General features: G+C 37.5%; 1 protein-coding gene across 1 annotated transcript; it reads left to right on the plus strand.

The window, feature by feature from the left end:
• The first annotated feature begins 3,330 nt into the window (after positions 1 to 3,330).
• Positions 3,331 to 8,861, plus strand: LOC6647723. The gene is made up of 6 exons (XM_002070697.4): positions 3,331 to 3,376; positions 6,846 to 6,999; positions 7,066 to 7,274; positions 7,352 to 7,485; positions 7,557 to 7,809; positions 8,058 to 8,861. Exons 1-6 carry the CDS (start codon positions 3,331 to 3,333, stop codon positions 8,162 to 8,164), a joined length of 903 nt encoding a protein of 300 aa, XP_002070733.1. The 3' UTR covers positions 8,165 to 8,861.
• The last annotated feature ends 7,621 nt before the right edge of the window (positions 8,862 to 16,482 follow it).

Consider the following 16,482-nt stretch of genomic DNA (forward strand, 5'->3'; position numbering starts at 1 on the left):
CGAGTTTCGGTTTATGGTTTATTCAATTTTGGTTTTAGCTTTTAGTTATAGCTTTAAAAGTTCAGGCTTGGTCATATTTTATATTGTGGAGGCTAATCAATAATGGAAAACCTTAGTGCTGCGACCGCGACAAGTTTGTGCAAACATTACGCATACGCAGTGGTGTAACATGTTATAAACAAAAGTCATAAAGCAAACTTAAGGTTATGAATTTTTTAAATTTCTGATTTATTTGTACCAAAAACTTTTTTACCCACATACATATATACAACAGGGGGCGATGTTAGTGTGTGTGTGTGTGTAAGCTACTGCAACGCCAGAGAAGTTGTGAAAATTTTTTATTTATTTTTTCTTCTTGCATTTTTTGGCAAGTTTTTTTCATGTTTTCTGGTAGAGAAAGAAGTTTGTACGTTGTCACGTGACTTGCAAAGGAGACGAGAGAAATTCACATAAAATAAATAGCAAGCAGATAGTTGGATGAGAAGGGTGTAGTAACTAAGGAAGAAAAAGGGCCAAGAAGACTGAAGGTCCTCAAGTTGCCAGCAGGTAGAAGCTATAAAATGGTCTTGGCATATGTTCTAGATCTCCTGGCTTGGATTCGAGTCCTTCAATGGCCTGGGGTGGTAGAGCGAAAAGCACCGGAAATGGCATTTACAGGGTAGGTGTGTGTTTTCCAACTAGGGACGAGGAAGGACACCCATATCCATCTGCACCTCCGCCTTTTGCTGGGGACAAGAAACTGTAGCATATGCAAAAGGCGCTCAGAGCTTTTGTTTATTCATATTTTGGCATCAAAAATTATTCGTTAAAATTAAGTTGCTTTATGCACGCATTCCAAAAGGCAGACAGTTAGATAGAAGAAGATACGAAGGCAGAGAGTAAGAGCAGAGCAGAGCGGGGCCGGGGCAACGAAACGAGCTTAAAAGGGAAGACCGGGAAAATGCTTTGAATTTAAAATCTGCAATTTTCTGTTGATTGCCGCACCCATGCAGGAGCAGCAACAGCAAAGTGCAGTTATACACTAGCAAACAACAGTAACAACAACAACAACCTTAGAGTGTTGGCGGTTAGGTTACTGGCAAAAAGAAGTAGCAGCAGCAGCAGCAGCATGATCACAACTTTTGCGTAAAATTCCAGTCATGTGTCCCTAACAAATCCCTGCATTATTCATGAAATGATAAGATGACTTTGTGCTGCCATCGTCGTCATGCCGCCCCCTTTTCTCGGCTCTCGCCCATCACTTCTGTGGTTCTTTTTCATCGTTTTCTTCACCACTCTGTTCCTCTTCCTTCTCCTTTCCCACCTCCAACTACTCTGCTATATTTTTTTGTTGCTCTTCTTCTCCTATTGCACGTAATATTTTTACATGCAGTTGCAGCTTCTGCTCTGTTGTTGACTGCATTTAACTACCAACGATATCCGTTAACTATGAAAGTTGGTAAAAAAAACGAAACCAAATAAGGGGAATTTGCAAACTTTGCATACAACGAAAACCAAAAAAAAAAAACGAAAAGAAAATCCCGTTTCCACCCTAACACACAAAAAGGAAAAAGAAAAGAAAACTGGTTTGCCAATATGAATATGCTAATAGTTATGACAGGTAAACTGCAGACTAACACCAACATATTATTATGCATAATGAGTTAGTTATGGGAGGGGCCGTTCGGGGGGCAGTTCGGTCAGCATTAACAGCAGCCGTATTGCTGTTAACACGCACTGTTAATAGCAGAACGCACTACAAAGCTACAAAATCTCTGTGTCCCTCTCTCTCTCTCTTAGATGCTAAACTTCTCTTTAAGAGCAGTGAATCTCTTTTGTTGTGCTGTAACTGGAATCAGCTGTCGTGTAAACGAGCACGAGTCAAAGGATGCTCAGCAGCAGCATCGTCAACGCCAACGACACCGACGTCGACGTCGACGAGGAAGAGGACGACACTCTGACGACGGCGCAGAGCTTGGAGACCAACCGACGAGTATGATAACGAACTTCGTTGGGCCGCATCTCGAGTATTTGCAGCTTCAGTTTCAGTCAGTTCGTAAGCTTGAAACCGCGTGGAATCATTTTGAATATTAGGATTGCGTTCCGTCTAGGTTTTTGTGTCAAATAAATAACAGTTAATAAAAACAAAATTTACATTTATTAAAAGAAGCCAAAATAAAAATAAGTGCAAAAAAATATGTTAAACAAATGTCGTGAATAAGCTAAAAGAAACCCCGAGAAATCAAAAAGCCGAGAAGTAAGAGATTTGGGAATGAGTTCAATTAACCCAAATATAACTATTGGAATTGATCAATGAGCAAAGAATTATGACTTTAAATTGACTAACAATTGGACATGAAGATATTTATTTCAACTATCATTTCCGTTCTTTGTGTGTGTGTGTGTTTGTGTATGTGTGAGGTCCTAAACTCTTAATTCAATTCGGTTAACTGTGACAGAAACCAAATTGACAACAAAAACAAACCAACAAAATGAATTGGGAAAGAGACCAACAGAACTTGGTCGGAAAGGACTGTGGCGGGGGCGAGGCGGATGGTGCAGGAGCTTGCTTAAATATTAAACACATGGATTCGTTTGAATTTGGCATTTAAATTATTTAAGTTGACAAACGCACACAGACTGATGCTGCCACGCCCACTCGTCTGGTTCCTGTTTCTGGCCATATCTGCCAATTCTTTTACTCTATTTAAACCATGTGCCCCCCGTGTGTGTGTGTGTGTGTGTTTTACTTTCCATTTCCCTTTCATACGAGTATGTTCTTCCTGTCTTCGCAACGTCCTGCTTTCCTTACCATTTCTCTTCGCTCCTCCATGTCTTCTCATTTTTCTTTCTTTTTCTGTCGTTTTACTCTAACGTTTGTTATTTATTTATAACGACACTGCCAGAGCGTATCCTTTGAACTTTTCTGCATGAGTTTGTCGCTCAGTTTATTTATTTATATTCCTTTCTTCTTCTTCTCTTTTCTCTTCTTTTTTTTGTGAGTGAGTGTTGTTTTTCTTTTTTGTTTTTGCCTGTTTGGTTGTCCTTTTGACTGGTTCTGATGTTCAATTAATTGAGCTTGCCATTGAATCGCATGTCATACAACTTGGCTAAAATTTGGATGGTCGGGGTTCTTTGGTTCATTTTAGTTTTCCCAATCTATTTTATTGAAGAGATCCTTCTGACTGATGTCACCATATAAAAATAAAGCATAAATCGACGAGAATAATAACAAATTTCAACAAAGTCCGAGTGACTAGCAGCTGGAGCCGGAATCGAAACAGAAGCTGCCACAAACCATAGTTGTTCAATTTAATAAAAAATATTTAAACTTGACAACAAAAATACAACATGGATTACGGCTGGCTGTTGTTTCTGTTTTCTGCACTTTTAATTGGTAAGTGAGAGCATCGATACGGGATTGATTAAAATGGTTTTTATATCCTCTTAATATACATAGTACATGTGCATATTTGTTCGGTTAATGAAGCGCATACCACGCTGCGTATACGCAATTTACTAAGCTTTACAAAATCGCCTTTACTTTTGATTGCGCTTGTTAAATGGTTTTGTGCACTTTTTCAATCGTATTAATGTTATTATTATTATTATTATTATAATTGTTATTACCGTCTGCCTTTTACGGCAGCAACCGCAAATCAATATTGACAAAGTTTTCGCCAGCGGTTTGAATTGGCCTGTTTTGGCCTGTTTCTGCTCTTTTAATGACTTTTGCCATAATTTCAGCTGCTGGCTGTTGGTGGAACTGCAATTGCAGACCCCGTTCTTCCTTCCTTCATTCATTCATTCATTCATTCGTACGATTCCATCCCTTTTGGCACTTGGTAATTTCAACTGCCGCAACTTTTGCTGCCGCTGATGCTGCACATCTTGAGTGCAGTTTAAACTTAAATTGTATTTTTGAAATGTTCGCAATTAGGCAGACTGCCAAAGGCATCGCCCTCGTCTTGCCTTGCCTTGCCTTGCCTTGCCTTGCTGTGCCTTTCCTCGCATCGCATCTTGCCACTCTTGACTGCCTCGTGGCACATAAATTGCCAATGGCAATGGGGCAATTAATTTGCAGCGCATTAAATGAGCTGGCAGTTTTCTAACAAGAAGTAGAAGAAGCATTTTCCAAACGCGAGATTTTACTCTCATGGTCTATATAAGTTTGTATGTATTTCTGTCTATGTGCTTCTGTGTGTGTGTGTGTGTGTCTTCGTTCGTTTTAGAAAGTTAACTAAAATGCAGTTGAGAAAATTGGCAAAGAAAATATACGAAAGAAATGTACTCTAGCCAATGATTAAAGGGGTTTATACTATTAACAATTTTGACGGAATCTTATTTGCAATTAAAAACAAATATTCTAACCTTTTATCATTAAGAAATAAGTAATCAGTAGATCGCAAGAAATAGTTGACATAACTTTGAAAATTATTAATTGGCTTCATGCTAGAAATCGAGAACAAATCGCAACTTATCACCCTCGCGTTTTATTAGTGTAATTATTTGTTTAAATACTTATCTAAACTTATAGTTTTCTACTTATATCTAAATATGTATATCGCTTAGGTTAAATCTTCATTTTAGAAGGCATCTCATTCAGTTACTCATTGAAACATTTATGACTCAGTAATTACTTATTCTTTTCTTGGCTTTGATGTAAATAATTTTCTACCTGCTCGAGTTAGTCAATCTATTAACTTTGATGTTGATACTTTTGTTTTGGAACTATGGAAACGTCACCACTGGAAAAGGGGAAACATTTTCTTCTAGCAGGGTATAGGAAAATACAAAATATTTTTTAATTATAAACTCTTTTCGGCAACATGTCGTATGGATTATATTTTGAGCTCTTGATGTATTTCATTTCAAGAAGCCAACTATTGCAATGTACCTACATTTTGAAATAGGGTAAATTGTGTATTGAGTGAGGGTATACGAAAAGTTTTCGCTCATATTTGCGGCTGCTGGACTGTGGCTGACACATTTTACTTACACACCTCTGAGCACATTCAGACAGCACCAGCAGCAAAACCATTCATTCAGCGGCATTACAATGGTTCCCATTCACATTCTTACTCGCATGTGTTCCCGACACACACACACACACACGCACACTCACACGGACACCTACACTGATACACAAAAGTATTGTGCCAAAAGGAGTTTTGTGAATGTTTGCGCAAAAGTTTTCTGATGCTTTTGCACGCCTTTCAATATTTTACTATATGTTGACTCTGTTGGCCAGTTCAGAGTTCCAACAATTTAACTTGCCTAATGGAATTAAATATTGTCCATTGTGCAATTTCAATTTAAAAAAGTCGCAGCTAGCCACAGAACATAAAGTAAATACATATAACGAATAGCTTAGACGTGTTTATTTACATAGGAAATTAGTTCACAACTTCGACTGATATTGTCTGTGTGTGTCCTGGCAAATGCAATTAATTTAATTTAGGATATGTCACAAATACAGACACACACACAGATCCATGTACATTTGTGTGGGCCACTGATTTAAATATATTGTTATATGATATTCTCTTGTAGATGTCTCTGTCAACAGTTTGTGGGTTTTTGCAGGGCTTAAATCTTTTTGCATAAAGTATTACCGAAATGGTATAGGCAATACATTTTTAACCAGCTGTGTAGGTTGTAGGTGTTGCCACAAAGGAAACCGAAACTGTTTGCACACAGACAATCGCACAAACCCATTCACATAGATAGACACTTGCAGATTCAGTCCCAGTGCAAAAAATAAAAACCACAAGCAAAATGTTTGCTTAAATATCTCGACATCTCTAAATGAATTTATCCCTAAACTTGGTCGAGGCTTAGTTTTCTTCTCTGCATATATAAATATGTAAATATTCAAGGAGGAGAAGAATGTGTTTTTCTCAAATTAAACGTGTACAGGTTAATTATCAGCATAGTTTGCATTTTAATGTTCGGTGTGCGGTTACCTTAAAGAAGTCTTATAATAATCCACAAAACTTGAAACAGCTAAAAACTTTGAAGCCTCTTTTTAACTACAGCAAAACGCTAACTACTTTCAGCTTAAAGGGTCAAATGATGGAGGATATGAATATCCTTGAGCTGTGAACTTAAGACAGGAAATGCGAGTTATGAAAGAAAAAGTTTCTTCACGTTTCGTGATTTGCTGTGATTTGGCAAAACGGAATGAATCTGATCAATTTCTGATAGGGTTCTATAAAAAGAAATATTAAATAACATTCAGTAATTGTTCTTAAACTTTAAACTTTTTCCACGTCCAAGTTAGATAAATATGGCCAAGATTTTAAAAAAGATTAAAATGAAGAGTGTTTTATTTTTGTAAAGTTAGTGATCCTAGTGTAATTTTTTTTGGCTAATGAAGAAACATTTTGTACTCATGTTTCTCTTAGCTTTAAACCAAGCTGAGGTTATTCAGATTGTTGCTAGCACAAATACATATGCCAGTTACATATGGCCAGGATTTTTATCATTCATTCTCTCTCACCTCTCAACTCTTGATCCCCGTTTGCTTCTGTGGGGATTCAAAATGCTTTCTTACCTAAGCCCAAACTGTTTTGCATATTCATTTCATGAAATTTTCAAATTTATTCGATGTGTTGCATGTGCCAGGCCAACCGTATAACAAAAACTGGTCACCATGCACTCGGTCAGCCCACATTGCGGGTCACTCACCTATGCGGTCTAGGAAATTTTGCCCAAAAATTTGTTTTATGTTGCGCTTTTAGATAAAAGGTTTTGGCACTGAGTTTCCATATGCACTATCTAATTAATGTTGTGTGTTGATTTTCATGCATTTTATTCTGTGAAATATTCTTGCAAATTGTACCAACTATTTTCAATTATTTTAGATCTTCATGGTGTTCATGCATTGTTTGTAACCGATATTAGTGTACCGGAAATTGTGGATTTTCGGGATAATGTAACACTAGTATGTAACTACGATATGAGTGGACATACTCTCAACTCGGTGAAATGGTATAAAGATCATCTGGAATTCTTTCGGTAAATAAACCGCAACTTTTAATTAATCCATAAAGTTTTAATATATGACTTTTGTTATGCATAAAGATATACACCTCTGATGCATCCGGTGTATATAAAGTTTCCAGTAACCGGATTACAAGTGCTCGATGGCTCTTACTATTGCAATGAATCCAGTTGTCGGCTTGGATTGAGTTTACAAGGAGCCAAGTCGACGGGAGTTTACAAATGTGAGGTTAGTGGCGATGCTCCCCACTTTAAGCTGGCGGCCAAAGAGGACAACATGACGGTAGCAGGTGGGCAGCAAGCACACATAGCACACAAATTCCATAACTAATAACTGGCATTAATTACTCCTACCACTAACCATTAGCTCTACCTCAAAGCGACCCGCTAATCGAAAGCTTCAATTCGATGTACCGCATGGAGGAGTTTCTGAGTGCCACCTGCTCCTCGGACTATTCGAGTTTACCAACCCGACTTACCTGGTACATCAATGGCGAGCAGGTTAGACAGAGGCCATCCCTATCTATTAGTCTGTCGATTCCATAGATTTCCCTCACTAATTCTCTTTGCAGCCGCTGCTGGGTGAGCTACAGCCCACCATAGACACAAGCATTCCGGCCCATGATTATGTTCTACGAAGACAGCGCCTGCAGGTGCATTTCTATTTGCAGGGCCAACGATTCTATCAGTCGGGCAAAATACTCGAGCTAAAGTGCGTAGCGGAAATTGAGAATTATCCGGAGCTGCGTCGCGAAACGTCGCTTAGTGCATCGCTGTCACAATTCGATAATTTCAACAATCAAATGCTGAGACATGCGGGCGCAAGTAAGTATCTCAATATCATGTTCATGGCTTTTCCTCTTTCAGCAAACTAGACAAACCATGAAAATCCCGGCTTCTTTTTGAACGGGAAACTGAAATCCGTTTTGGTTGTGTGTTTGTGTGTGTGTTTGTGTGTGTGCTCTTTACATTCCAAATCATGCAATTAACTAACAGCTCTCCCTTCTTCCTCTCTGCCTCTCTTTCCTTTTGTACCCTGCTTTGGTTTAATTTTTTTAATACCATGCTCAAAGATTCGGCTGCTGCCACACAAAGGAACTGCATTTCGGCAAGGACGACGTTAATTTCCGTTTGTTTTGTGATAATTTCGTTAGCGAAATGTTTGCAACGGCCATCATGAACAGTCATATGGGGAATCAAGGAAACCGTATCCGAAATGCTTTGGATGACAGTTTTGCCAACTATATCAACACATTAGTTAGCTAGTTAGTTAGGATAGCAGACAGCTCGGTTTGAAATCAGAGACAGAGATTTAGTCAATAAAGTGAGTAACTGGAGTGCGCGACAATTGCCATTTGTGTATATATATAAAGCAATCTGACAAGAAGAAGAAGAAGTAGATGGAAGAGATGGAAACGTGATCTCTCAAAATTACATCATTTCAATGTGTGTGAAAATTAAAAGTGAAGTACCTACACAATAAGCAAATTATATATACAACATATAAAGCAATGTTACTTCCATTAAAAATCTTTTTACAAACTTTTCTGTTTAGAATGTAATTTTATTGAATTTAATTCAACATTATTTCCAGATTGAGCAATATTGAAGGACACTAAAATTGTTTAGACTTTCGATAGATTTCTGATTTAGATTAGGTTTTATACTTAATAATATTGGAATGCGGGTTTTTTTTAGTGCATAGATTTCTATTGGTTAAGATGTACATATATAGTTTTCATTTTGTTTCCACTCACATTTACTATTAATAACTTGAATCCAATTACTTACACAGGATGAAAAACACAAAAACAAATTAATGCACTTCAAACAAGCAAAAATTCTGCTTGATATTAGTCATAAAAAAAACACAAACAACCACGAATTTTTAATGTAAATATATACATACATATATATTTTTTTCGAAATGACATTTTTGTGCACATTTTTCAAAACAAAAAATAAAAATTAAAAAAACAAACACAGACACAACAAATGCAAAGTGATTACCATAAAAAAAAGAAGAGCAGAGAACACAAATCGATTAACATGAGATGTTATCAATGAAATACTATACGAACGAGTGTGCAAATGCTGTAAAAACCATTATTGGCATAACTATAACTACAATAAGTGTTGTTGTATGTCATCTGCCGATATGTACAATTAAGTGTAGCATAATAATAATAATAAAATAAATAAAACAACAACATCAACAATAACATCAACAAATGCTGTAAATACAATTTTAAACATTATAAACAGAGGCGAAAGGATAACAACTATGAATCATTATGTTGCCAAAGCCAAAAACAAACTCTGCGAATTCTATCTAATTGTAATGGAATGTACTATAAGTCTAACTAAAACATACATACATGGAAAACAAAAAAAAAAAAAAAACTAAAAGTAAAACCACAACAACAACAAAACTTTACTGCAAAACTATTTAGAATAAGTGAGGAAAAATAAATGAGTAAAACAAGAAAACAAGCAAAAAAATTAAATAGATTAAACTACATTAATGTATGTATGTATTTATCTATATATATATATCTATATATATATATATGTATATCTGTCAAATGGTGTGCATGACGAGGTCAATGTCCCATTAACACAATAAGCTGCAAATCATTTGAAGGGCAATTCACAATTACACTCCATAAATACAAAGAATAAAACTAAATAAAAAAGAAAAATCTACAAAAATATATAAAAACCAAAAAAAATTACTAAATAAACGAGTGGAAAAAAATGCTTGGAAAAAATCATTCGTTATTGCTTCTCATTTAAAAAATAAAGGAGTGAAAGAGGAAACTTTAATGAAACATTATCAAAGGGTTGGGTTAATTTTTAAACCATCTTCTTTGTAGTTATTTTTAATCCAATTAAAAATAAAAACTCAGAGGGTTAGCCTGATTTTGATCATAACGAACTTTGTATACCCTTTCCAATTACTGTTTCAGTTTTTTCCTACCCAGTTATTTGAGTTTTATTAGCTTTTTTATTAGAACTACTGCTTATTAAGAGCAGTTGGTAATTATCTAGTTATTCGTCTTTGAAATTAATCTTATTCAATTTTAACAAGAATCGTTCAAAATAATAGCCAATCTATGAATTCAGAAGTCTAATATCGATCGTCCCAATGAAGCCTCTTACATAGCAGTCCGATTCAGTAGACCTAAATGGAAGGGAAGTCTAAAAGGAGTTCACTTTGATCCAGCCAGAAAAAAAGTCCAAGATGCCTTACTCGAAGCTAACCAAAGTTTATGTACCCATTTGTGCAAGTGTATAAAAACAAGCAGTAACTACATACTGTCATGGTTAAAGTACAAATTAATTTACCATTTCATTCACATATTTCGTTTGAGTGTAAACTTTTTTAAATTAAATGTATGATATATTAATGCCAGTTTTTTTGTTATTATTGCTTTATCATTTGCTTTGCATGCCCATTAAAAAGTAGTGTGTTTTGTTTCCGAATTCTTCGGATTTTTAATTTCCCATAAATTTTCCTCCACAAATTAGACTTTTAAGAAATAAGACCCAAAATGTTGACCATTGTCTTAAATGTTTAGCACGAATTGGGTCAAATACCCATCTTTCATTGAGAATTTGAGCCTAATCAGTCTGATAGAGATCCAAAAACAAGTATTAGAGTAAGTAAGTATAATTGCAGCTATTATATCGATTCGCTTTATCTTAAGCTTCTGTATATTTTTGCCTTTTCTATACTCTGTTTGAATTTACAGGGTATCTTGAAATTGACACTGCATTTAAAATATAAACAAATTGATGTTTTTCTGTTTGTACAATATGTGGACAAATAAGATGAACAAATAATTCAATTTATGGATTTGAATGCGTTTATTGACAGTATAGATAGCAAACACTCGCTCATTCACACACACACACACACACACACACACACACACACACACACACACACACACACACACACACACACACACACACACACACACACACACACACACACACACGGATGGTCAGGTAAGCCTTTCTATGCATTTCGTCCAGGTTAACGCCACTCAATTTGTATGGACAAACAATGGAAACTTTTAATTGAAAGTTGACGGCCGGAAAATGGTCATGGAATGGATAAATCATATTCTGCGGTTCACTAGTCATGCCTATGTACACAACTAGTTAAATCAAGTATTTATTGAAATGGCTGTCGGGCTAAAGTCATGGCATTTGCAAGCCTTTAATACCAAAGGGATTGGCAACAATTTTAATTGAATTTTAGCTTGAGTTTCACTTGGACTGGCATGAACAAAAATTTGCAAGTGCAATTTGAGTGTTTAGGTAAAGTTCAAATTGTTAGCCACATTTCCTCTTTGGCTCATCGTCACTAATGAAATGTGTACTCGTTTAATTTGAAATAATAACTTGTTTAACTACGTAAATTTACACAATTAATTATGCTAATGAGCCTGGGCAGAGCCCAAAATAACACAGTACAAGAGTTTGGGGTCAAAAAGGCAAGCGGCTCTGTTCCCAGCTTAAACAATAAAAAGGGTTAAATAATTAATTTCAATGCTGCTGCAATTAGTTGCCACTAAATTTTGCATGAGCTGCTTCCTCAGTGGAGCGTCATCAAAAGAAAAGCGAAATGATAGGCCCATGACATACAAGGCTAAAAAAGAAAAAAAAAAAGACCAAAATGAACAAAAAAAAAACACTCAAGAGTGAGGGGGAGAGTGAAAGTTGGTAGGGTAAGAGGAATGGCTGACAAAGACCACTTTCGCAGCAGGCAATAGCCAAGGCCGTTTTAATGAGCCTGGCTAATCAAATTAGCTGGCCAACAGACTTTTGATGATGAATGCGAAACTTTTCGAAAATTGCTGCTACATTTCGGCAGGCTGCCACATGGCGTATGCGTAATTTATGTGCTTTTAATTAGCAGGACAACGCCTTCGTCTGTCGTCTGGCTTTTGCCTTGACTTGTCCCCTCTCCTATCCCACCGACCACCGTCTGCCACTCACGTGCGTATGACTTATGACGCATAGCTGTCATATTCATGTTTCGGCAAGTGCTCGTAATTGAAATTAATTTTGCATTATTTTTTAGCCCGCCATTTGGCATGGAATTTCAAACATTTTCAATTAAGGAAAGGCAAAGGGACGAATGCGCCGCACATCAACTTGAAGTTCCAGCCATCGGGGCCAGGGAGCTGAGTGGCATCTAAGTTACCCGAAAAGAAAGCGGAACACACAGAACAACACAGAGCGAAGGGGACGAAGAGATAGCATCGAAAATAAAGTGAACTGAATTTTTCGCGCTTTGGCATTTGTCAAAGTTTTCCCGGCTATGCTCAAGTGTCCTTTTGCCCGAAGTTTTTGGAGCTGCACCCGCCATCGCCAACGTCAACGCCATTGCCGTCGCCGTTGCCACTGTCGTTGTCGCCTGTTTGCGTTTCATTAAAATCCATTAAAATGCTGCAAATCAAATTAAAAGTTTTTACTTTTTTTTTTTTTTCTTATTCTTATTCTGCCAGCTAAGCAGTCAGGCGGCTTCATTGTCATCAGCGGCATTTACTGCCCGCCCGGCCAGAGCTAGGGGCCTCTTCTTCATTTGCAACCGGAACATTTTCAAATGACAATTGCAAATCTTTTTCCCTGTCCTTTCGAATGGGCAGCTTCACCGCTTGTTTTTCTATTATGCAGAAATTACTTTTTAATTTCTTCGTTAATTCTTTTGGTTTTTTGTATTGCTGCCAGGCAACTGAATTAAGAGCCACTGGCCAAGTTGATTTTATTGTTTATTAATTACGGCATTTACCATATTGAAAGGCATCAACAAACAAATATCGCCACGAATCTCTGTTGTGGCCCGTTGACCTATTGACAGGGTACGTGACCCACAATGGTTCATTTATATGTGACCCGAGCAGTAACCTCAACCTCGACGCTTGGCCATGTCAGGAATAATAAACAGTTGTTTTTGTGACGCATTCACAGAAGAAGATAGAGAGAGAGAGAGAGTCAGTGAGACAGAGAGATGTTGTCAACTTGGAGTTGGTTATGGCCAAATTGATATGCAAATAGCAAATATCATCATCATCATCAGCAGAAACAGCAACATAAGCATCAGCTAAAGAAAGCGATAGGAAAGAGTAAGAGTCCTTCTCTTGTGAGTTCAGAGATTTCAATTTGAATTCAACATTTCTGCTATTATTACTTCAGTAAAACTGAGAATCATTAAATAAATAATTTCAAAATTCATGCAAATTTAATAAATGAACTTTAATATTTTTTATGCACAAATTTTAAGTACAAACTTTTTTATCGTCACGTGAAATTATTTTGACATAACTTGAATTTCTTTTTTGCCTCGTTGCTTTTTTTTTGTATTTATTTCTCCAATTATTTCTAATGAAACTATTTCTAATGAAATTATCATGAAATATACTTAGAATTAAATTATTTCCAAAGTATTTATTCAGCTTGCCAGTGCATTCAATCTCACTTATTTAAACGAGTACTTATATTCAATCGTTAAATCTAAATATAGATGGATTACCATCCATTAAAAGTAAGTAGTTGGTCTACCAGTAAGAGAAGGATACGATGTCCGGTCATGTGGATCATATAAAGCAGTCTATAAATAACTCGAAGATTCACCTTGACTTTGATCAGACTTAGATATCTGGACTTTGTTATTTAGCCATTAAGCCAATGGTTGGCCTGAAGCTATAAGAACTCACATCAGACAGACAACGCTCAGATCAACCCCGAATAAAGTGAAAAGCAATACCAAAAAACCAGAATGTAAAACGGTTTGTCAGACAACAATTGAAAGGAATTACCTTCAGTTTACGCACACACACGAACACACACACGCACACACATACTTATCCATTCACCTTAAACTCATACCCATTTGCAGACATGCGAATTGTATCTTTTGGCATTTTTGGCTTCTACTTAGGAGAGCAGCTCAGGAATACACAACATCGGGTACATCGGACTCCACATCGGCAGTAGCATCGACATCAACATCAACGCAACGGCAAACGTAAACTCTTCAATAATTGAACGTGTAGTCATGAGGAAGCGATAAAATCGAATTGCTTCCTTAATGTGTGAAATTGATACAGGAAACAATTTTCCACATTGTTATGGGATGGAAGCACATGGTGCAAGGGGAGATGGTACATACATATATGGGATCGGTCGCCATAGGCCGTCAGCGATTTCGATTACAAAACGCCAGCCGAAAAGTTTAGTCATCGCGCGTTCAATTTCAAGTGATTCAGCCAAAGGCCAGGCAGGGATGGCCCAAAGCCAGAAGCCTGCAGCTTATTGCGAGGACAAACCATTTGACGCCTTCTAACTGACTCGACGAGCAGTTCGAAGGAATATTATATTACAGAGCCAGCAGCTTGAAACATGCCTCCGCCACCGTTATCCCTGTCCCCTGTACCCTCCCCACCCATTACCCGTTCCCGTCTGCCAGGCAAAACGATGGCAGTGGTGCCCATTGCCCTATTGGTTCATGCAAATATGCTTTTGAATTGGTTTACGGCCATTGAAGCGCACACATTAGACGAGGAATGGAGAGGATTGGTGAGTGAGTTGTGAAATAAGTAGGAGTCTTGTTCGATTGCAAGCGCATTTGTTGTTCGATGGGTATCGGTTTTGGTTACGGTTTGAGGTTCTTTAGAAGCTTTTGCTAATGGCGTGGCTAACACGATTTGCGGCTGGCCGCGAGTTGAATTGCGGCCGATACTTCTTGTGATGTGCACGAGATGGGAAATGATGAGCAAAATGCAATGCCTGATCAAACATTCCGTTTTGGTTACCAAGCGAACCATTCTCGGTCCCCATTGCCATCCCATTCTTTCTGTCTATGTCCCTCCGTCCCTCCATCCCTCCGTCTGACCCTTGGCTAATATTCCTCAATTTCAAGCGGCGTGCAAGCTGAGAATTTTAACAACGACTACAACAACATTGTTAACTCTGTGCGCCGTGTGCCCTGTGCCGTTTACATAGCTCAGTGCACCAGGCGGCCTGGTTCGTCCCGATCCGGCCTGGCACGACTGCTGTGGGGGAGTGTCCTCGGTGAAAAGGAAGACTACGTTGCGCGACAATTTTCCGCTTGAATTATGCTCCCAGTTCATGCTTCGTTTGCACAAGCCAAGAACAAGAGAGAAAGAATGTAAGAAAAAATAAATAAGCGGTGGCAAATTTCCATTTTGCCATGGCACACGCATCTGCACCTGTGCGCCAGACGACAGACGGCAGAAGCGACGCGACAATCGACGGTTTGTTACTTTTGGGTACTGCGTGCACCCTTGGTGGCCCCTTACCCCACTTTAGCCCTCACCTCACCCATTGCCATGCTCTTGTCATACTAATTCTTCCCCAAGAGATAAGCTCTACGCAAATAATGAAAAACTATAAAAACTCATGTGCGGCCAAGCAGAGAACATAGTGGAATCTGGTTACCGGCAATAGCTGAGACAACGGCAATGGCAACGACAATGAGGACAACGAGGAGCACAAGGAACCTTTGGAAATAATATTGGCAAAAAAAAAATGTGCAAAAGGGCGGAAAATAATTCAACTAAACAATATACACGTATTTACATAAATGGATATAGTCGCGATATTCAATTACCCAGCTGAAAATGTTTCATTTTACTTTTAAAGTGCACGTTTCTATTAGCTAATAGGGCAATCTTTAACCTAGAGAATAGTTAACAACTGGCGAAAAATCCTTTGCTCCTTGGCAATACGTATCCATATTCGTTGTCATATAAAATGATGGCAAACATTTACAAATATATTGAGACTATAAACATTTTAAAAGAAACAAAAAAAAAAAGAAGCGAAAAGACAACATTTTCGAAATCTAATAAAAATTTCCATTTTTCTATGCGCAGTTAACTTTATGCGACATTTATGCGTGTGCAAAGTGTTAAGTGCACGAACACCCCAACAAGCATGTGTGTGTGTGTGTGTGTGTGTGTGTATGTGTATGAGAAAGTATTGAGCAGACCACATGCAAAAAGGGCAAAGTTTTGTTGTTGCGGGAGAAGCTATAAAGACTCCAGTAGGCACGCACCGAATGCCGACGAGGCACAGTGGTTTAAGATAAACAGAATATTTGGTCATATTGAAAATCTGATTTTTAACTCATAATTTAAAGCGTTTTTCTTATTACCTGGTTGTGTACAAATACGTTTCACTGCAAAGAGGAATTGGAAAAGAATATGTCCTTTTCTTATAACAAACAAATTTATGTGGATTCGTTATGCCGAATGGCCAGACAACCTCAGAACAGATGCTTAACAATAATGTGGCAAGCGACTCACAAAAAAAATTATGTAGATCAGCAGGCACGAAACGACGAGTTGAGACATGTTAAGGACGTGTTAAAGACACCAGAAACGAGCCTCCAACGCTTTAAAATTTGGGCTAAAATAAGAATATATAAAGTCTTATAAAATTAAATTTATAATTATAATG

The sequence above is a fragment of the Drosophila willistoni genome, chromosome 3R (assembly GCF_018902025.1).
Source record: "Drosophila willistoni isolate 14030-0811.24 chromosome 3R, UCI_dwil_1.1, whole genome shotgun sequence".
NCBI classification, from domain to species: domain Eukaryota; kingdom Metazoa; phylum Arthropoda; class Insecta; order Diptera; family Drosophilidae; genus Drosophila; species Drosophila willistoni.